The 22,172-nt window shown below is 50.5% G+C and overlaps 3 protein-coding genes across 13 annotated transcripts in view; 1 reads left to right on the top strand and 2 right to left on the bottom strand.

The window, feature by feature from the left end:
* ZCCHC17 (zinc finger CCHC-type containing 17) overlaps positions 1–22,172 on the top strand; it is a 1,254,002-nt gene that overhangs the window by 733,268 nt on the left and 498,562 nt on the right. The window lies entirely within an intron of this gene.
* Positions 18,265–21,410, bottom strand: LOC126957918 (uncharacterized). The gene has a single exon (XM_050795867.1). It carries the CDS (start codon positions 21,408–21,410, stop codon positions 20,499–20,501), a length of 912 nt encoding a protein of 303 aa, XP_050651824.1. The 3' UTR covers positions 18,265–20,498.
* The window catches only part of SDC3 (syndecan 3), a 38,935-nt gene continuing 35,027 nt past the window's right edge, over positions 18,265–22,172 (bottom strand). For both annotated transcript variants that reach the window (XM_050795614.1, XM_050795595.1), the window contains one exon: positions 18,265–22,166. In XM_050795614.1, the coding sequence (XP_050651571.1) occupies positions 22,000–22,166 (167 nt within the window). In that variant the 3' untranslated portion in view covers positions 18,265–21,999. The remainder of the gene's footprint in view (positions 22,167–22,172) is intronic.

Below are 22,172 nucleotides of genomic sequence, written 5' to 3' on the forward strand. Positions count from 1 at the left end.
GCACCTGGGAGGAGCTGAGAGCTGGAGTTGGACAGATTTGGGATGGAACAAAAGTCAGTGTAGCTGTGACTCTGAGTGCCAGCCACAAAGGAGGGGTAGCATCTCAACGGGGGCCAGACAACCCTGAGGACATGGCTCCAACCACAGCGCCTGCCACTACAGAAGCTCCTCTGCCCAATCTCCCCAACTTAGACATAATCCCCAGGTAGGAGGTCCCCAAATAACTAAGAGTATGTTTCTGCTACACTCAATGAAATGGGGGCTCAAAGTAGAAATCCAGTCAGTGATAAAAAAGAAAGTTACATTTCTTATGCATCAATTTTATGACTTCATACCTGATACACTATCATTGAACCCATTGTACAGATGCGAAAATTGAGACTTAGAATAAGCAGTGAAGATGAGTGTGGATGGCCTCCAGGGCCCCAGCGATGAGCTCACACTTCACTATTCAGTTTGAGTAAACCTAATACACAGTGGAACAAACTGGGGTTTGATACTTTGACAGTTCCTAGGTTCTAATCCTGTCTCTGTCCCTTGGTCACTGTTGAACAAATTGCCTCTCTGAACCTCAGTTTCCATGTCTGTGAGATGGACAGGTAATGCCCTCCTTCATTGATTTGCTCCACATACATTTATTGAGCATCTACTATGTGCCAGGCACTGTACTAGGAACTGGGGATATAGCAATAAATAGACCTTTGGGGGTATGTCAGGATATACCTGGTAAATGATGGGCCATTCCCTCTTCTATCCCCACCCTGTGGGTGTGCCCCACAGCACCTGCAGGGTATAGTAATATAAATACCTGTCATGGTGGCTCTAAGACGCCCTGGCTAGAAGACTGCGGTGCTCTTGGAGTGTTGTCTGAGAAGGGAGACAGCTGAATGAGGTTCCAATACCTCTGTGTTTTCCAGAACCAATGGCCTACAGGGCCAGCCTGCTAGCCTGCTGTCAGAGGTGTGGCCTCCGGAGTGGAAATGGAAGTTGCATGGCAAGGCTGGCTCTTAGCCATTGCTTGTGCACAGGAAAACATTCTCATGTGGGGAGGGAAAGTCCCGGGAATCCACCCCAGCCAGGCTGCCTGGGACAAGGGCTCCCAGCCTGACATCTGAAGGGTAGCCCCATCCACAGCCAGCCCTGGACAGGGTTACGGGAGGCAGGGGTGTGTGTCTGTGGGCGTGTGTGTGTGTGTGTTTGTGTATCTCTGTGTGGGTCTATTTCTGTGGATCTGTAACTCTGTGTGGATCTGCATGTGTTTATGGGTGTATACCTCAATATTACCAAGTCCCAGAGGGGAGGAGTACCCCAGACTACCTTATACACACAGTCACACTGAGGCAGGAACACACAATTCATATATAAAGACCACACCCAGACACACAGACACATACGCATATACTCAAACATCCATGGTCACAGTCACACCACACATCCACAGTCTTCTAGGTGCATAGATTTATATGTATACACAGACACACACCCGTAAGCACAGACACACACAAACATGCCTTCACCCAAGGACATATACAGAGACACAGGCAGATACCCAACGGCTGGTGGGACCAAAGCTCAGGGAGGCAGGCCGGAGCAGGAGGTGATAACTAAAGGCAGGCAGTGCACGCCCGAGGGCTCCCAGCCTAGGAGGACATAGCTATGCGGGTTCCTCACTGGAGCACAGGGTGAGATGTGCCTGGAGAGAGGGCCCTAGCAGGAACGTTGGGCCCAGAGGAGGGAGCACCAAGCTCTGCTGGACCGGGCTGAGATCAGGGAGGACTTCCCAGACCCAGTGACAGAGTGTGCTTTAGAGAAGAGCCTATGCCGAGTGTGGTGGCTCATGCCTATAATCCCAACACTTTGGGAGGCCATAGCAAGAGGATCGCTTGAGCCCAAGAGTTGTAGACCAGCCTGGGCAACACAGCAAGACCCTGACTCTACAAAAAAAAAAAAAAAAAAAGTTCTTTAATTAGCCAGGCATAGTGGGCACGCCTGTGGTCCCAGCTACTCTAGAGGCTGAGGCCAGATCATCATGTGTGCCCAGGAGTTCAAGAACAGAAGAGAAGGAAACCAACAGAGTAGAGAGGGGAAGAGTCCCAGCTGATCCAGGTGCGCCTGAGCAGATACCACCCCATGCCTGCCAGGGGTGAAGCCAGTGCAGCCCATTTTTCATGTATTCTGGTTGGGTTTCTGGTACTGAAAACTAGAAGAGACCTGACTAGCACAGTCCCCTTCTTCATTATTTCTCCCATTTGTCCTTGCCCCATCACCATCGCCTACGCAGCCCCCTCCCCAATAGGGCCTGTCCCATCTACCTCTCCCTCCTCCCCAAATCCATCCTCCAGAGCCCCTGCCTCCTGCCTTCAGTCCTGCATGACGAACTCCCCAGAAAGGGCTGTCCTGGGCTCTACTGGCAGCTGAAGGTCAGATTTCACAAGGGGGCCTCTGGGTTGTATTCAAGGCTGGAAACTCTGGAAGTAATGGGAAGGGACAGTGACTGCAGGCAGCCCACAAGGCTGGGCTTCAGGCCTGGGTAGGGAACCTGGCCTTCCCTCTGTTAGCAGGCACCGATAGAGCTGGCCTGACCTGGGTCAGGCTTGGTACCTCTGCCCCATTTGAAAGCATCAACCCCTTCTCTAGTCTCTCGGCCTCCAGTCTCTCTCCCCTCCAACCCATCGTGCATTCTGTGGCCAGAGAGCGCTTTCAAAAATGCAAATCTGACAATGTCACTGCCCTCCCCACAGAACTCTGACAGCTCCCTGTGCCCTAGGAGATAATAGCCTTTAGTCTGGTTATTAGCTAGGATATAGGTTGAGCTTCTAAAGCAGAGACCCAAAATAACTCTGGCTTAAAGAAGAGAGAAGTTTATTTATCCCTTATATAATAATTTACATATCAACCATTAATGGCTGGTGCTCCTTGGCATAGGAGACCCAAGTTCCTTCTGTCTTGTTAAGCTGTTGTCATTCCGTGTTGCCCTCATTCACATGTTCAAGATGGGACCACATGCACCTTCCACCAATGGCAGGGGAAAAGGGACGGGTCAGGCTCACCACTATCTTTAAGTGATCAAAGGGAAACAGCCTACCCTTCTGCTCGCATCCTATTGGCCACATTAGTCACATGGCCCCACCTAGCTGCAAGACAGGCTGGGAAACGTAGTCTTTCTTCCAAGCTGCCATGTGTCATGGATATGAAAGGAAAAACAGAGATCATTGCAAAGCCAGCAGTCTCTGCCATAGCCTGGCATTTGGGGTTCTTCCTATCTTTGCACATTCTGTGCACCACTGCCTACCTCCCTCTTTCTACCTCCTGGGTGCCTGTTCATTTATGAAGACTCAGCTCAGGCCAGGCAAGGTGGCTCATGCCTGTAATCCCAGCACTTTGGGAGGCCGAGGTGGGTTGATCACTTGAGGTCAGGAGTTCAAAACCAGTCTGGCCAACATGATGAAACCTCTTCTCTACTAAAAATACAAAAATTAGCCGGGCGTGGTGGTGCATGCCTGTAATCCCAGCTGCTCAGGAGGCTGAGGCACCAGAATCGCCTGAACCTGGGAGGCAGAGGCTGCAGTGAGCCGAGATCATGCCACCGCACTTTAGCCTGGGTGAGAGAACGAGACTCTGTCTCAAAAAAAAAAGACTCAGCTCAAATGACCCCTATTCTGGGAAGCCTTTCTTGACTGCCACCACCCCAGCCTGGAGGAAGAGTCTTCATGTTCATTGATGACATGGTGACATGTGTAAGGAAGGATTCATCTCTCACCCTAGATTGGAAGCAACGTCAGGACAGAGACTGCAACTGATTCAATTCTGTGTCCCCCTGCCCAACATCAAGCCTGAAATGGATGGGCATTAGGGAATACAGAATGAATGAATGAATGAATGAATGAATGAATGAATGAATGAAAAAATGAGTGAGTAAATGAACTACTGAAATCAGAAAATTTTAACTGTTAAGTGATGATTGATTGAGTGAATGACTATGGGCCTGAGGAGACACCTGAGCATTGATGGTGAACTGATTAGCCGGGCAGGACTCCCCTGGGGTTCTCACCTCCTCATAGGCAGGTTCCTCCGCCGGAAATGCTCTTCCTTTTGGTGACTGTCTAGCTCCTGCTCAGCCCTTACATCTCATCTTAAATTCACCTCCTGAGAGAGGGCTTCCCTGCCTCACTCCTCCCTCACTCCAACAGCACTCTTCCCTCCCGCACGGTCCACAGACCACCGTCCTTCCACTGAAGCACTCAGAGAAGCTGACACTAAGTATACGCCATGTACTAGTTTGTCCATGAGACTGGGAGCTCCATGAGGACAGGGCAGGTCTGTCTCTCCCATTGTTGTGTCCCCAGCCTGGCACAGTGCTGGACAGAGTCGCTGTCCACTAAAAGTTAAATGAGAACCCAACTTCTTAGAGTGTATCAAAAAGGATGGACATTTTGGCCCCGAGAAGGGCCAGGATGATGCTTGTGGCATAAATGTGTAGGTGTAGGTGGCAGCCTCAGTTCTTCATGGCGGGTGGTACTCAGAGTCTGTGCCCAGAGGTGACCTGGCTGAGGGGCCTGTGGGGACAAGAGACAAGCAGAAAACTGCCCACAAGCATCTGATCACAGAGCCGTGAGTGTGGTCGGCTCTACAGAGAATGACCAAGGGTTGGGAGCCACACCTTTACCCTGACTGCTGGAGAGAAAGGGGCTTGCTGGAAGGCAGGAGACATTGTGATGCAGATGGCAAGTTACTTAACTACTGTGTGCCTCAGTTTCCTCATGTGGAGGGAGTTAACAAGAGCACCTTCCTCGTGGCATTGTCATGAAGACTAAAAGATTAACCCATGTAAAGTGCTAGGTCTCAGTTCGTTGTCCATGTTTGCAGATAACATGAAAGGGTAATAAAAATATCAGTGCTCCCAGGTCAGACAGAGCCCTTGCTGAGCCTCAGTTTTCTCACCTGTAAAGTGGAACCGCCAGTATTTAACCCCAGGGGCTTGGAAAGATGCAGTGAGACAAGGCTATAAGGGGATTGGCACTGTGCCTGGCACCAGGGAATCCTCACCCCTTCCCCTGAGACAGAGAGAAGAGTGGTGGGTGCAGAGAATGCCTGCCAGCCTCGCCTGCCATAGGCACGAGCCTGGTGAAGGGGGGAGGCCCCCTGGTGACTAATCTCGTTAATAGTAATCATCACCCTGGTTCTCATTAATATAATAACACTGGGCTCCCAGCCGCCGCCTGGCTCCAGCGCTGGCTCCTCCGTGCCTCTCATCTCTGCCTGGCGGGGGGCTCTGCAAACACTCATTACACTCCAGTCCCTGGGGAGGCCGCCAGGAGAAGCAGCTATTCCGGGCACATAGCTCGACTCTGGGCCGCAGGCTCTGCTTTTAATAAGCACCATCGTACACACTCGAGCACACACACACACATGCACACACAGGTGCTCACACACACAACTGTGCAGTACTTTGCAAGTTCTTCGCTGACCATTAATAATAATCGCTCACAGTGACTAAGTCTTATGTGATAACAACGATTGTGGATGCCGGCTAAACACTTCCACTTGCCAGGAACGGTTCTAAGTGCTCGCTCCACTTGTATTAACCCATTTCAACTAAACAAGCATTCCTGTTGTTTCCATTTCGCAGCTTTGGAAACTGAAGTACCTGAAGGTTATGAGACTTACCCCAAATCACCCACCCTTGGAGCGACAGAGCTGGGATCCCAATGCTTAACGCTGTCTCAAGGGATATTAGCTCCTTGACTCAATCCTCATGGTGATTCCATCCTTATTCTCCCCATTGCACCAGTGAAGACATGGGCTCAGAGAAGTGAGGTCATTTACCCAGGATCACACAGTCAGGGAGGCCTGACCAGAGTGGCGGCCTTACCACTCCCCAGGGGTGGAAGTAGGAAGGGAAATACTATTCCCTTTTAAAAAGGGAGAAACTGAGGCCCAGAGAGGTTACACAGGGATTAGTGGAGCCCTGGCCCCTTCTTCCTGCCTCCCACCCTCACCCCCACCTCTTGTCCTCCCACCCTCACCCCTACCTTGGAGACCTTAATTAAGACACAGACCAGCTGGCTTGGCCATGGGGGACTCAGCGTCAGTGGTCCTCAGGCCACCTGGGGCTCCCTCCCGGCCACTGATTTGCTGTGCCACCACTTCCTAGCTGCATGTCCCCAGACAAGTCATATCACCTCTCTGGGCCTGGGTTTCCTCAAAATGGGGAAAAAAGTTGACACTTAGGGAGTGTTTACAACATTCCAGGCCTATTCTATGTGTGTTCCATGTAGTATGTCTCTCTTTTTTTTTTTTTTTTTTTTTTGACACGGAGTCTCACTCTTTCACCAGCCTAGAGTGCAGTGGCACAATCTCAGCTCACTGCAAGCTCTGCCTCGCAGGTTCAAGCACTTCTCCTGCCTCAGCCTCCCGAGTAGCTCAGACTACAGGTGCACGCCACCACGCCCAGCTAATTTTTTGTATTTTTAGTAGAGAAGAGGTTTCACCATGTTGGCCAGGATGGTCTTGATCTCTTGACCTCAGGATCCTCCTGCCTTGGCCTCCCAAGGTGCTGAGATTACAGGCATGAGCCACTGCACCCGCCCTCCATGTAGTATTTCATTTTATTCTCACCATACCAGAAGGAAGATATTAAAAGAGTCTGTGGGTTTTAAGATTCTGTTATTCTGTAGAATAGAATTCTGATTCCCACAGAGTCTGTTATGAAAGATTCCACAATCTTAGAAAGATTCCATTATTCTAGAATTCTCAGGTACTGGAAGGTTCCATCATTTTATAGATCATGGTGTTAAAGAATTTAATGAATTGGTGATTCGTTGTACCTCAAGGGCAAGAGGCAATTTGTCAGCCCTTGGACAGCCTTGAAGGCCACCACTGTCCGCCCCCTGCCCCGTCCCCTCCCTCGGCGATGACATCAGAGCCAGCCAAGGCAGAACAACCTGTCTCTATGGCCTTGAGTGTAAGGTCAGTGAGGACTGTGGAGACCGCCAGAGCCCTTGGTGGGTGACTCGGCAGACAAAGGGCTCTGTGCACCCGCCTCCGCTGTCCTGGCTGGGCCTCACGCACAATGGAAGGACCTTTCGAAGCTGCACCCAGCCTGCCCCCTCCCTCAGCCAGAGACACCCAGAGATGCAGCTGAGCTCAGTCTCACAGCACGCCCCCTCCCTGCTCAAAAGGTCCACAGAAAGGAGGTGGGGAGGACAAGGCACAGAAAGGCAAGAGTCTCCCCGCTCTTTCTTAGCTACCAATGGTTCCAACCTCTCTACCTTTGCCCACGCTGTTCACCCTGCCCGGCATACCCCTATCCCTCTATGAATCCTTCAAGAGCCCCCTTAAGTCCTACCACTTCCAGCAAGGCCTGCCCGGTTATTCTACCCCACCCCCATCCCATTTCCTCTTTCTCCAAAGTCCTGTTGTGTGGCACTGGGGGCTCACGTGGGGCTCAGAGACTCCCGTCTCTCCTTTCCTATCTGTCCTCCCTGCTACCACCAGAGTGATCTTCCTGGAACACAAATGTGGCCTTGTCATGCTCTTTCTATAGATGCAGACTCAGAAGTGTGGTATTCAAAACTTCCCAACTCAGGCCCCATTCTTTGTGTCTGGCTTCAATTTCTGCCTCAAATCCATGTGCTAAAGCTTGGCCAGATGAAGTAGGGATCTGCCCTCCAGACACATGGGCACCTGGGCAGCCTTTCTGAGACAGGAACAGCTGAGACCCTGTCTTGATCACAAGACACAGGCACTGACGGTCCCCTTCCCCACTCAACTTCACAGACACACAGACACACAGACACACACACACACACACACACACACACACACACACACACACACCCCGTAGGCTGCCACCAGGGAGCCCACTGGGATTGCAATGGTGTGTGTTAGTACCATGGACAGTGCTGGGGGAGGGCAGGCTCTGAGGGCTGTGAAATCCACCGACTCAGGGCATGCTTGTGTTTCATACAGCAGACATTTGTTGAGCACCAGCTGCATGTCCCATCCCTGCTGGGTGTTATGGAAAATTCCAGAGGAAAAGACATGTTGTCACTGCCCACAGGGGCCTTAACAGCCTGGCTGGGGAACTGATAGTCCTGCCACCAACCTCCCACCTACCTCCCTACAGACTGCCACAGCCATTTTTACAAACCACAAATCTGACCATATCTCTCCCCACTTTTTTTCTCTTGAGATGAAGTCTTAATATGTCACCCAGGCCAGAGTGCAGTGGCATGATCTCGGCTCACTGCAACCTCCGTCTCCTGGGTTCAACTGATTCTCCTGCCTCAGCCTTCCTCCCAAGTAGCTGGGATTATATGTGCATGCCAGCACGCCCAGCGAATTTTTGTATTTTTTGGTAGAAACAGGGTTTCACCTTGTTGGCCCGGCTGATCTAGAACTCCTGACCTCAGGTGATTCACCGCTTCGGCCTCCCAAAGTGCTGGGATTACAGGCATGAGCCACCGCTCCCAGCCCCATATCTCTCTCTCTTAAAAGCTCCATGGGACGCGTGCACACACACACACACACACACACACATTCATACACACACACACACACACACATATCAATTGCTTATAAGATAAACTCCATCTTAAAAGCTCCATGGGATGCGCACACACACACTCATACACACACACATACATACACATCAATTGCTTATAAGATAAACTCCAAACCATTAAGCATGACAGTCAAGGCCCTTTCTGACCCAGCGGGCCAGCCACCCTCCTGCCCTCACCACCATCCCCACCCTCATGAGCCCAACACTCCAGCCCTACTTGACTTCCTTCATTCCCCAGACATGCAAGGGTGCTTTTCTCATTTTTGTCCCCTAATCTGGGGAGTATTTGCCCCTCTTCTTTTCACAGAGAACTCCTACATAGACTTCAAAATTCCAACCAAATATTTCCTCCTCCAGGAAGCCACAAAGTTAGTTGCTCCTTCCTCTGTATGCCAAGTGGCCTTGTACCTGTCTCTATGTCACTTGGCGTATTGAGTTCTGAATTACCATGCGTCCCTCATGTCAAACAGAAGTTAGCTACATTCGTCTGGGCCTGTTAGGAAAGGTGTGGTGGCTGCCAGAAGTGGAGGGGCTTTCTAAGAACTGTAACTGATCAATCACTATGTCAGTAATAGTTGTATTTGACAACTTTAGATTTTCTGGAAGCCTAAAAATAATGTCAAAGCTGTGCTTTGTGTGCTACTTTTTAACTCTAGAAGCCTGTCTGTCTTATCTTTGGGAAGAGAGAGCATTGTTTATTGTGTCGACCATATGCCCAATAATTGTTAGAATATGATTAACTAAAACATAGCCTCTAGCCGATCAATGCAGACATCAGATCCAGCCCTCCTCCTTCAACGTTATCAATGTTCTCAGGTATCTGACTTCACATCTGTGCTCCCCACGCCAGGCTGTGAGTTCCCTGAGGGCCAGGACTGTGGTGTCTGGCACACGGTAGGTATCCATCAGTACTGGGAGACTAACAAACTAGAAAGAATCACATGGGCTTCAGGGTCAGATTGCCTGGGTTCAAATCCTCATTCTACCATGTACTTGCAGTATAATTTTAGACACGATTTTAACCTTTCAAAGAGGCCTCTATTTTCTCACCTGTAAAACGCACGTATTACTAGTATATGCCTCACGGGGTTATGGTGATCTCTACGACACTGTGTGAAAAGGACCAGACATACAGCCTGCCCGGTAATAAACACCTCATAAAAGGTCACTGTTATGGTCACTAATGTTGCGTTGAATTGTGCGGTTTAGACTTAAGCACAACAGGAATTTAGAGAAAAGAGAGGGCACCTTCACCAATAATCCAAGATGACTTGGATCATCCAAGTCAGTATTTACTGAGTACTTCTTATGTACCTTGAATTAGTGATGAAACCTCATGGCAATTCTATGAGGTGCGTGCTGTGATTACCCCCGTTCAATTTCCATAAGCAGCCAGGTAAAAAGGGTCAAATAACTTGCCTGGGATCAGCCAGTAAGCAGAAGAGTCAGGAGTCAAAGCAAGGCAATTTGGCCCCAGAGTGGGGCTCTTCATTTGCATGCCACAGAGTCAACCTCAAGGAAGCTGGAGGCTCAGTTGGGCTTTGCAGGACAAGCCACAAGACAGAGGCACCTCTGCTGGGAAGAAGGACTAAGGACTTCCCCTCATGCACTTCCCATGAGCCAACCCACGGTGTCTCCCAAAGGCCTGCATCCCTCTCTGTATTCTGTCACTCCTGCCTTTCCCACCCAGCCAGCCTCCCTCATGCCCTTCTTTTCCTTCCTCCTACTGTTGTCCACGTCTAAGAGTTCATCCTGGCCAATGATGGGGAGCTCCCAGAGCGGGTGATGTTGGAGTAGGGCTTTGAAGGATCCGTAGGAGTTTGCCAGGAGAAGGTGGAGGAGAAGTCAAGGTTGACTGTACAGTTGTCTCACCTACATTGTCGGCATTCTGGGAGTCTCTGTGCTTCAGTTTTCTCATCTGTAAATATGAGAGTAATGAGTACCTACTGCTTCTCAGGGTTTTTGTAAAGATTAAATAAGCTACTACATGTACAATAATTTTACTTAATAAACACTCCTGTAGTGCTTACCACATGCCAGGCACTGTTCTAAAGGCTTCACACTATTAAAAAGTGCTTAGAGCACGCCTGGCACATGGTAAGTCCAATATGTGTGTCTTCTGCTGTTATTATTACAGTCATGCTCCACATAACAATGTTTCAGTCAATCACAGATCACATATACATGACCTCATAAGATTATAAGGGAGCTGAAAAATTCCTGCCACCTGGTGACATCATACACTGGTGTGAACAAACCTACTGCACAGCCCGTTGTATAAAAGTCTAGCACAGGGCCAGGCGTGGTGGCTCAAGACTGTAATCCCAGCACTTTGGGAGGCTGAGGCGGGCAGATCACTTGAGGCCAGGAGTTTAAGATCTGCCTGGCCAACATGGTAAAACCCCGTCTCTACTAAAAATACAAAATTAGCAGGGCATGGTGTCGCGTGCCTGTAATCCCAGCTACTTGAGAGGCTGAGGCAGGAGAACTGCTTGAACCCAGGAGGCAAAGGTTGCAGTGAGCTGAGATCATGCCACTGCACTAGCACTACAGCCTGGGTGATGGAGTGAGACTCCATCCCCCGCACAAAAAAAAAAAGTCTAGCACATAGGATTATGTACAGCATATAATACTTGATAGTGGTAATAAATGACTGTTACTGGTTTGTTTACTATATTATACTTTTTATCACTATTTTAGAGTGCATTCCTTCTACTTATTAAAAAAGTTAACTGTAAGATAGCCTCAGGCGGGTTCTTCAGGAGGTATCCAGAAGAAGGCACTGTTACCACAGGAGATGACAACTCCATGCATGCTATTGCCCATGAAGACCTTCCAGTGTGACAAGATGTGGAGGTGGAAGACAGTGATACTGATGAACTTGATACCATGGAGGCCTAGGCTAATGTGTGTGGTTGTGTCTTAGTTTGTAACAAAAAAAAAGTTTAAAAAGCAAAAATAAAAATTCAAAAGTTCAAAAATTGCTAGAATAAGGACATAAATAAAGAAAATGTTTTGTAGAGCTATACAATTATTATTATTATTATTATTATTGAGATGGAGTCTCACTCTGTCACCCAGGTTGGAGTGCAGTGGTACGACTTGGCTCACTGCAACCTCCACGTCCTGGGTTCCAGCGATTCTCTTGCCTCAGCCTCCTGAGTAGCTGGGACTATAGGTGCACACCAACATGCCTGGCTAATTTTTGTATTTTTAGTAGAGACGGGACTTTACCATGTTGGTCAGGCTGGTTTCGAACTCCTGACCTCAGGTGATCTGCCCACCTCGGCCTCCCACAGTGCTGGGATTACAGGCGTGAGGCAACACAACTGGCCTACAATGTGTTTTAAGCTACGTGTTATTTCGTGAGTCAAAAAGGTACTTTGGGTTTTTTTGTTTTGTTTAGTTTTTTGGGTTTTTTTGGTTTTTTGTTTTTTGTTTTTTTGAGACAGAGTCTTGCTCTGTCGCCCAGGCTGGAGTGCAGTGGCGTGATCTCGGCTCACTGCAAGCTCTGCCTCCCGGGTTCACGCCATTCTCCTGCCTCAGCCTCCCGAGGAGCTGGGACTACAGGTGCCTGCCACCATGCCTGGCTAATTTTTTGTATTTTTAGTAGAGACAGGGTTTCACCTTGTTAGCCAGAATTGTCTCAATCTCCTGACCTCGTGATCCGCCCACCTCGGCCTCCCAAAGTGCTGGGATTACAGGCGTGAGCCACTGCACCTAGCCTAAAAAGTTTTTAAAACTTAAAAAGTTTATAAAACTCTGAAAAAGTTACAGTAAGCTAATTATTATTGAAGAAAAACATTGTATAAATGTAATGTATGCAGTGTGCACTGACAGTCCTGCTAGCTCCATTCATGGCAAATGCCTTATACATGTGCACCATTTTTTGATCTTTCATAGAATATTTTATTGTACCTTTTATTTACTTATTCTTAGAGACAGGGTTCCACTTTGTCACCCAGGCTGGAGTGCTGTGGTGTAATCATGGCTCACTGCAACCTCAACCTCCTAGGCTCAAGTAATTCTGCCTCAGCCTCCTGAGTTGCTGGGACTACAGAAATATACCACCACACACAGCTAATTTTTTAAAATTTTATTTTTATATAGAGAGAGGCTCACTATATTGCCCAGGCTGGTCTCGAACTCCTGGCCTCAAGCAATTCTTCTGCCTCAGCCTCCCAAAGTGCTGGGATTACAGGCATGAGCCTCCGTGCCCAACCTCTTGAGCTTTTTCTATGTTTGGATATGTTTAGATACATAAATACTTGCTGTTGTGTTATAGTTGCCACAGGGTTCAGCAGAGTAGCATGCTGTGCAGCTTTGTAACCTAGGAGCAATGGGTTGTACCATATAGCCTAGGTGTGCAGCAGGCTATCCCACCTCAGTTTGTGTAAGGACACTCTATAATGTTCACAAGGTGAAATCGCCTAACAACGCATTCCTCAGAACACATCCCGTCGTTAGGTGACGCATGACTGTACTGCGGTATCTTTGGCATCTTCATTTTTAGTGCTGTGCACCTGCTGTGTGTCATTGTGCTGGACACTTAGATCTGTCCACTTTTTGGGTCCCCACAAATCTTCTCTGCAGCAATCATCACCGTGCCCATGACACAGAGGAGGAAGCCAAGGCTCGACGGGTGGGGAGGAGGTGAAGGGGCTTCCCCAGGATGACCTAGGAAGAACTTACTGTGGCTAACTGTGAATGACACCTGTATGCCCCCAAACCCATGCCCTTTCCTTACAGCATGCTGGTAAGACTACTTCAATATTTCCAGCAAGGCAAGATAAGGGTCTAGGCTTGGCCAGAGCCTTGAAAATGGGCAGGGGCGGGCAGTGAGGGTAGGGGATGGTGATGAACAAATCTAATGTCCTCCAAGGTGGGAGGAGTAATCCCCAGCCAGCTCATCTCCCAGGACTGATGTGAATGGCAAGCAAGGCCAAGGACTTCCTGGACAGTGCTTCATGAGCTGAAACACGTGGCTCATTGGGAAGAGCTGCTTTTGCTACTTTCTCTGGCAATGGACAAACACCTCTGGAGGAGGGAAATAGCTGAAGCCACGTCAGTCATGACCATTTCATGCAAATTATTTCAACAGAGCCATTCATGAGAGTCAGTTTTCATAGAAGGGGAGGGAACAGGGTCCATGAAGGCACTGACCACCTGGAAGTGGATGACGTAGAGCTGAGGAAGATAGGGCATTGCAGGAGTTCAATGCCCTGGGCGAATGGCCAGGGCCCTAGACTTGCAGCAGGGGAGCCAGCTCTGCGTTTCCTGGGGGTGCAACCTTAGGCAGTTCCCTGTGCCCGTCTGGGAATTGCTTTCTTTTTTTTCCTTTTTCTTTCTTTTTTTTTTTTTTTTTGGAAACGGAGTCTCGTTCTGTCTCCCAGGCTGGAGTGCAGTGGCCCGATGTCGGCTCACTGCAAGCTCCACCTCCCAGGTTCATGCCATTCTCCTGCCTCAGCCTCCCGAGTAGCTGGGACTACAGGCGCCCACCACCACGTCTGGCTAATTTTTTGTATTTTTAGTAGAGACAGGGTTTCACCGTGTTAACCAGGATGGTCTCCATCTCCTGACCTCGTGATCCGCCCACCTCGGCCTCCCAAAGTGCTGGAATTACAGGCGTGAGCCATCACGCCCAGCTGCTTTCTTTTCTTTTAAGCACTTTATTATGGATAATTTAAAAATGTAAACTTAGAGTAGATAGAATAATATAACGAAGCCCCTGCGTGCCCATCACTCAGTGTCTACAATGATCAACTCAAGACCCATCTTATTTCCTCTGTTCCTTCACCCACTCCTCCCCATATTATTTTGAAGTCAATTCCAGATGCCCTGTCACTTCATCTACAAATATTTCAGTCTGTATCTCTAAAAGGTAAGGACTCATTAAAAAAATAAATAAATAAATAACTACAGGGCCCTTATCACATCTAAGAGCATTGACAATGAAGCCTTAGTAACAAATATTCACTCGGTCACTTGAGCCCAGGAGTTTGAGACCAGCCTGGACAACATGGCAAAACTTTGTCTCTACAAAAATACAAAAATTAGTCGGATGTGGTGGCAAGCACCTGTAGTCCCAGCTGTTTGGGAGACTGAGGTGGGAGGATCACCTGAGCCCGGGGAGCTTGAGGCTGCCGTGAGCCATGATCAGATCACTGCACTCCAGCCTGGGCAACAGAGTGAGACCCTGTCTCAAAGAAAGAGAGAAAATATAAATATAAATATAAATATACACATATACGTTTTTACTCATTCACTCAGTATTCAATTTCCACTTGCCTCATAAGTGGGACATTTTAGAAAATACAATTTATTTGAATCAGGATCTGAATCAGGTTCCCACAATGGTTAGCTAACATGTCATTTAAGCTTTTCTATAAATTCTCCATCTCTCTCTCTTTTTTATTTGTCTTGCTTACAATTTATTTGTTGAAAAAAACTGGATTTTTTTTCCTACAGAGTGTCCCACGGTGTGGATTTTGCTGATAGGGCCAATGTGTTCATCGTAAACACATTGTTGATGATAAAAATGGGATAATAATTGTCTCCAAGAATTAAATAAGATCATGTCTATGAATGAACGACAATAATTGGAAGGCACCCCACAAATGTCATGTGTTAGTGCTTCATTAGAGCCTTTCAATAACACCCTAGTGCTCCTGTTGTTCTGATGATATAATTGAGGTTCAGAGAAGCGTAGTAACCTGCCCACCCTCACAGATAGCTCATGGCAGGGAGGCAGCAGAATCCTACCGCACCTTCCCATTGCTCTAGGGCTTTGGGATTCTGCTGTTTGAGCCTCAGTTGCTGCAGTTGCAAAAACAGGCCAGGAGGCCAGACCTGGGGCTTCAATGATCTAACAAGATGCCCCGTACCTGGCATAGTGCCTCACTCCATTCCTTTCGCTGTCTGCCTCTCTCATCCCTACTGGTTATCTAGTGGTGATAAACCTAGATCCTCGTCTGCCCTAAGCCTACCCTCAGGCCGGCAGAGGCAGGGTGGGCAGCCCTGGAAGCTGAGCACACTCTGTTCTCAGGGCAGCTTGAGCCAGGTGGCTGTGACCTCTTGGGCTGCAGGAAACAATCAGCTCTTCTTCCTCCTTCCCTCTTGATTCTGTTGCTCTTATCTTGGGTGACGGGGCCCAGAGGGAAATGCTCCAACTTCCAGCAGTGCCCAGCCTATCTGTGCCCAAATACATGGTTTCCAGGCTCTGCCCTTGGCTCTAACAAGCCTAAGGCGTAGTTCCTCCTAGAGCTGACTCGGATAGTTTGATTTCTACCCAAGCTCAGTGTCACTTAATCAATAGACAGTGTGCTGGGCCCTGCAAATAAGAATAACAGTAACAGTGATAGCAACAACAGCAGTAATAATTGCCCACATTTGTACAGCACCTACTCTCTGCCTGCCATAGTTATAAGCACTACGCATATGAGGCCAGTACTAGTATTGCCCCCATTTTACAGGTGAGGAAACTGAGCACTGAGCTTGAATTGCTCACCCAAGGTCACATAGCTAGTCACTGAAAGAGAAAGGATTTGAATAAAGGTTTGCCTGGTAAAAGGTAGGTGCTGCAAAGAGAAGAATACAAATCCAACTGCAGATTGGCATATATGCCACGCTTCATGCCTCCATATACCAACCTTATTGTTCTCATTTGCCTTCAAGGAAATCGAGGCTCAGAGAGGTAGAGCAATGAGTCTGCTTGACTTCAAGGCCATGCTCTTTCTACTCCTCCAAGCTGAAAATCAAATCACATCACTAGAACTCAAGAGAGGAGGGGAGAAGAGTAGGAGGGAGACAGCAGGCTGACAGCACTCAGAAGATGGGGCATTGCCTTCTGAAGCTCCCTGCATGAACAGCCACGCATGCTTGGCTTTGAATCTTGGTAAACCAACCCCGCACATCATAGCAGGTGTCTAACTGACTCACTCCTGTGAGGACCTCCCAGCGGCAGGTCTGGCCCCTTCACCCCATTTTATAGCTGTGCAGACTGAGGCTCCAAGGTGTCAAACTGTCTGAGGTCCCACAGTGAGGCCCTGGGGACCAGGGCTCTGTCCCTGAACTGCCTAGCAGTGAGGGGCAATCTTGGGGGGGCTTGGAGGTGGCCGTTGAGGAAGAATGACCCTCCCCCACCAAAGACCAGTGTCATCACAGTCACAAGACTCTGGTTATCAGCCATCTCCCGGATAGACTGTACATGCTCTAGGGAGAGAGGCCGGAGCTGTCATGGGGACCCCTCGGCTCCCAGTTCCAAGCACAGAGCCAGGCACAGAAACTTTACTGGAAGGAGGGAGGGATGGGTAGGATGGTGTACCAGAGCCATAGGCCTCAGGCTCCAACCACTCCCAGGGCCAACAGCACCCTGGCTATCACATATTATGAAGAAGAAAATTCTTTTTTTTTTTTTTTTTTGAGACAGGGTCTCTCGCTCTGTCACCCAGACTGTAGTGCAGTGATGAAATCTAGGCTCACTGCAACCTCTGAATCCTGTGTTCAAGCGATTCTCCTGCCTCAGTCTCCCAAGTAGCTGGGATTACAGGCACCCGCCACCAAGCCCAGCTAAGTTTTGTATTTTTAGTAGAGATGAGGTTTCACCATGTTGACCAGGCTGGTCTTGAACTCCTGACCTCAAATGATCCACCCGCCTCGGCCACCGAAAGTGCTGGGATTACAAGCTTGAGTCACCACGCCTGGCCAAGAGGAAGACATTTCTAGAAGAAATATTTGTAGGACATGTAGAGCTTTCCCTTGAAGGAGGGAATTTTGCGACTGTTACACCCATACCTGGGGGCTGTCCCATTGCAAGGGGCAGAACAATCCCGTGTGCCCCCAGAGCGTACGAGCGCTGGAGATGGGCAACACTGGAGAGAGAGATTTCAGCTGAAATTAGGAAGTACTTCAAAATAGGCAGAGTGGCCCGCTGGCCCTCAGGACACACCCAGCTGGCTGGGACAGGAGTTATGCCAAGTAGGGGCTGGAAAAGGGATTTCTACACCAAGGAGGCCCCCAAGGCTGGCTTTGAGGCCTGCCCAGCTCTATAACCCCAGGTGTCAGGAGCTGACCTGTGATTCTGGGTCACATTCTCCCATCCGGAGGTTCTATTCTGTTCCAACACCATCATCAGAGCACCTGTGAGCTACGCGCCGACTGTGGCAGGTGCTGTGCAGAGCATTCTAGCTCATGCAGTCCTCACAGCACTCCACGCAGGGGGTATTCTGACCCCATTTGACAGATGGGGAAACTAAGACTCACAAAGGTCAAGTGGCTTGTCCAGAGTCAGCGCTAGGAAATGTCAACACCTGGATTTGAAAACAGACTTCAGACTTCAAAGCCATCTTGTCTCATCTCGGCTGCTCTGATCCTGGTATCCTGTGGCCCCAAAATTTCCTCTGTGGCCTAAAGCCAGAGTTTTTCCCCTGGGGGTGAACCACAGGCCCCTCTCACCACTGCTTGGCCCCTCCCAACCACAGCACCCCCCCCAGCCTCACCGCAGCGGCTCCGTGGTTTCCTGGACACTCTCAACCAACAGCAGCTTTGACCATAATGGTTCCCACGAGGGGCTGTTAGTCAATTTTCCCTGCTTGGTTCTCAATTTCTTTGATGGGGGAAGATGGCTGGGGCCCAGGATGCAGCCATGGGCTGCCCTCCCCAAATAACTGTATTTATCTCATACTCTGGACACAGCACAACATTTCAGCTTAATTTTATTTCCTCTTATAAATGGGCACAGCACGGGAAGTGTTAAAAAACAAAAAACAAAAAACAAAAAAAAACCAAAAAAAAAAAAAAAAAAAAACAAAACCAGTTCCTTCACAAGGCTGGAACAGGTGAGTACCCGCAGCGGGGCAGGCGCCTTGGTCTCTTTTTTCCACTGTCTTTTTCCTTATTTAAGGTTTTGGCCATGAACTCAGGACAGGTACAGTTAATAAACAGGTTACAGGGGAGAGAAGGGGCAGGGAAGGCCTGGGGGAGGGAACGGCAGACTCCCACCCACCCCCAGCCAGTTCTGTACAGGAGAAAGGACTCACCAGAGGGAGGGACACTGTCTTCAGGGGGCTCTCTGGAGCCACGCCGCCTACGAAAAATATTTACATGCATTTGCCACGCTGAGGCCAGGGTCACTGTGGTGCCAGGCAGGCACCTGGGGGATGCTGGGGCCATCGGCTCTCAGATGGCAACTCCCGGGGCCCAGTCTCGATGCCTCTGAAAATCTGTACAGTTTGCGGGCTTCTATTTACAGGCAAGAGGCCTGGGGAGGCAAGTCCAGGGTTGTAGTTGTTGGGAGAAGAAATCCAGAGAACCCAGGAGGCAGCTACTCCTGCCCTGCGAGGCAGAGGGTCTGCTCCCTGTGTCCAAGGGCCCCCACCTGGAGGCCTGACAGGCAGCTTTGCCAACCCCAGAGGGGTTTGGTCCACACACCCTAAGCCCTGCCCAGCCCTGGTTGCCACCCACACACCTCCAGCAATCAAGGGGATCAGCCTTTCAGGCAAGGCCCCATCTGGCCCCCTGGAGACAGGGCCTGGGCTCTCCACGTCCTGGCCTGCCTTGTGCTCTGGCAGCCAAGGCCCCAAAGGCTCTCAAGCCACACAAGCTTCCTCTCATTTGGAACTCGCTGTGCTTCCAGCAAATGCCAAAGCCCCTCAGAACACCCCATCACAGGCAGGGGTAGGGGCACATGAGGGCCCTGCATCGGCATTGCACCTTGGAGAACCCTAGCTAGTCCTCACTGAACTCTCTCGTACTGCCTTGCCCTGGTCAGGCTGGCCAGGGCAGATTTGGGCTGGTCAGACTCTTCAACCTCACGAGGATAAAGCCTGGACATCTGCCTTGGGTCCAGGGCTCCATGAACAAGGCCCCTGGCCTCTTCTCTCAAATGCTAAGGACACAGAGAAGAGAAGCCAGTGCCAGGAGCCCAAGCCGCAAATCAGAAGCTAGCCCCTGGGATGTGAGGAGCCAGGTCTGCTGGGGCCACCCCCACCATGGGCTCCAGCCCTACAGAGAACCTACACCAACTGGTGGGTCTCCTACCCAAGGTCCGGCGCCTTCTGGGGCTGGTGGCCCAAGCCCTTTTCTCCTCTATCCTCCCTGGTTTCTCAGCCTTGGCCTGCCCAGGCCGTCTCACCAGAGCTGTGGTCTCCAAGACAGCAGCGCCCCAGGGAGCAGGGTAGGGAGGCTGAGCCTTGTGGTCTCTGGCCCCAGGACCCAGCCCTTCTGCTCCAAAAATGACTGAGGCCAACCCACCCCCTCCAGATATTGGGGGCCCCCCATGCCCACTCTTCTAAGGCTGGGTCCACCTGGCTTCCTCACAAGCCTCTGGGCCCTGTGAAGGAGGGTTTTGGGACTGGAAGATGGAGCCCAGCCTGGAAAAGACAGGCTGTGGGACAGCCCCCGGAACCTCACCCTCACTGCCTACACACTGCTACCCCTCAGCCTGCAGAAATCTGCTGCCAGGACATCTTGCAAAGGGCCCTGAAATAAAACCTGCCTTCCTGACTTGAATCTGGGCTGTGGGTGAGGGGTGGGAGTGTGAGTGCCAGCCAGTCACAACTCACACCACATCCCTTTGGCTCCAAGAGGCCCCCTGCCAAGCACGCCCTCCCCCAAAGATCTGTGACCCCACATTTAAAATACCGATAGAAATAGCCCTACTTGCTAGGTAACAAAGGAAGTAACCCCTCCCCCACTATCACCTGGTCTCATCCCTCAAACCCTGACCTCAGGGCCTGAGGGATTTGCAGGGGCTGCTTCCAGCCATGGCCCCTGAAGCTGCAGCCAGAACTGTCTGGCCAAATAGGTGAGAGGGTGCCCACAGGGAGGGCCTCTGGGCAGGTGGGCTGAGGTTGGCCTGGCCAGGCAGAGGGCAGAGGGTGCGGAGGGCCTGCCCTCACAGGCACTTTGGAGACTTGTGTCCTGGGAGGCAGAGTCAGCCCCCTAGCTCAGAGCAGGAAGGGGACACAGGGAGAGAAAGGAGCCCAACCACATGCCCCCTCCCTGCCCTGGGCCTTCTGTCCTGGGAGACCCAAGACCCCCCAACAACCTGGGGCCAAATTTCCTTCCTCAGCCTTAGAGGAGCCCCCAGGCTGCCAGCCAGTGGGGGTCTGGCCCCAAACCTCCCCCTTTGCCAACTGCAGTGGGGAGGAAGAAGGTAGGAGTGAGGCCAGGCCCACCTGTGTGCAATGCCCTGAAAGGGCTGTGGCCCCACACTTTTTCCAAGAAAGGCAAGGGCCTGCCTGTTTCCCTCCAGCATTGAGAGCAGGTCATGTGGAGTGAGACTGTGCATCCACATGGAATTGTGTCTGACACTGGCTGGGGTTGGTGGCTGCATGGTTGGTGTGGGCACCATGGCATGGAACTGAGTATGACGGGGCAACTTAGGGGGACCCAATATGGGCTGATTGTTCCGGCTCAATTCCACCCTCCCCAGTGAGCCTGAAAGCTGGAGACAATGTGTGTGGTGCCAGAGGGTGGGTGTACTGGGGGTAGGAGGAGGCCACACTGTCACTATCATGTGACCATGACTAGTGACTTGCATTGCAGTGTCTGGGGGTATGTAAGTGATGCATGAGGATAAACATTCTTGGAAGGATGTGTGTGTTCTGTGATATGTCTTGATTGGCTGGGCAGTCAGGATTGCGTATGGTTTTGTCATTGCATGCTTTTGTCTTGTGTGTGACTGCATGAAAATATGTGTGACAGTGTGGGCAATGGTGTCTGTGCAGAGTCCCCTCATAGGAGGGACATCAGAGCAGCCCCTCCTCACCAGTGGCTGCCCCAGCACCCTCAGGAAGCTGTTTCTTGGAGGAAGATGCAGAAAGAAATGAAGTCTGGGGTACATGTGTACTTGGCAGGCAAGAGGAGAGATTCAACAACCCCAGAGAGACCAGGACAAAACAGGCTGGTGACAAGGGATACCCTCTCACCCAGGCAGAGAGAGGCCCTGGGATAGGAGCAAGAGGTTGCAGTGAGTGTCTAGATGATTTCAAGGGCTGTGTTTACCAAATGTTTGTCCTGGAAATCAGTCTGAGTGCCTCTCTGCCCCAAAAAGGAGATCTCAGTGAGCCCTGTGGGTGCCAAGTTGGGGCTCAGGCCTATCTCAAGCCCCACCCTTTCTTCCACCACCAGCCAATCAGGAGCTTTCTTCCTCTCATCCATCTGACATGAGGTCCTGAAGCCCCAGACTGGTGGCAGGGATGAGGGGAACAAGAGATGAGCTCATAAGGGCACAGTCTGGGGCAGATGGCAGTAGCCCCTCTTCCTCGGGGAAGATCTGTGTGAGGCTGGCAGCCTGGGCAGACCTTGGGAGGGAGGGCAGAGAAGAACTGGGGCCAGGTTCCAGGCCCAGTCCCAGGCTTGGGCTGGTGAGGCCAGGCTGGGGACTGGACGGCAGGGTGGTGTTGAGGCTGCAGGGAGGCACTGTGGCTCCACTAGGCATAGAACTCCTCCTGCTTGTCAGGCTTCTGGTATGTGACGCTCGCCTGCTTGGGTTCCTCCAGCGTGTAGCTGCCCTCATCCTTTTTCTTCATGCGATAGATGAGCAGTGTGACCAAGAAGGCGGCAAAGAGGGCGCCCACCACCCCGCCCACAATCACAGCTGTGG

Source organism: Macaca thibetana, chromosome 1 (assembly GCF_024542745.1).
Source record: "Macaca thibetana thibetana isolate TM-01 chromosome 1, ASM2454274v1, whole genome shotgun sequence".
NCBI classification, from domain to species: domain Eukaryota; kingdom Metazoa; phylum Chordata; class Mammalia; order Primates; family Cercopithecidae; genus Macaca; species Macaca thibetana.

Excerpts from the sequence above, each read along its gene's own strand:
- LOC126957918 (XM_050795867.1), bottom strand. The coding sequence starts at position 21,410 with ATGTACCCCAGACTTCATTTCTTTCTGCATCTTCCTCCAAGAAACAGC.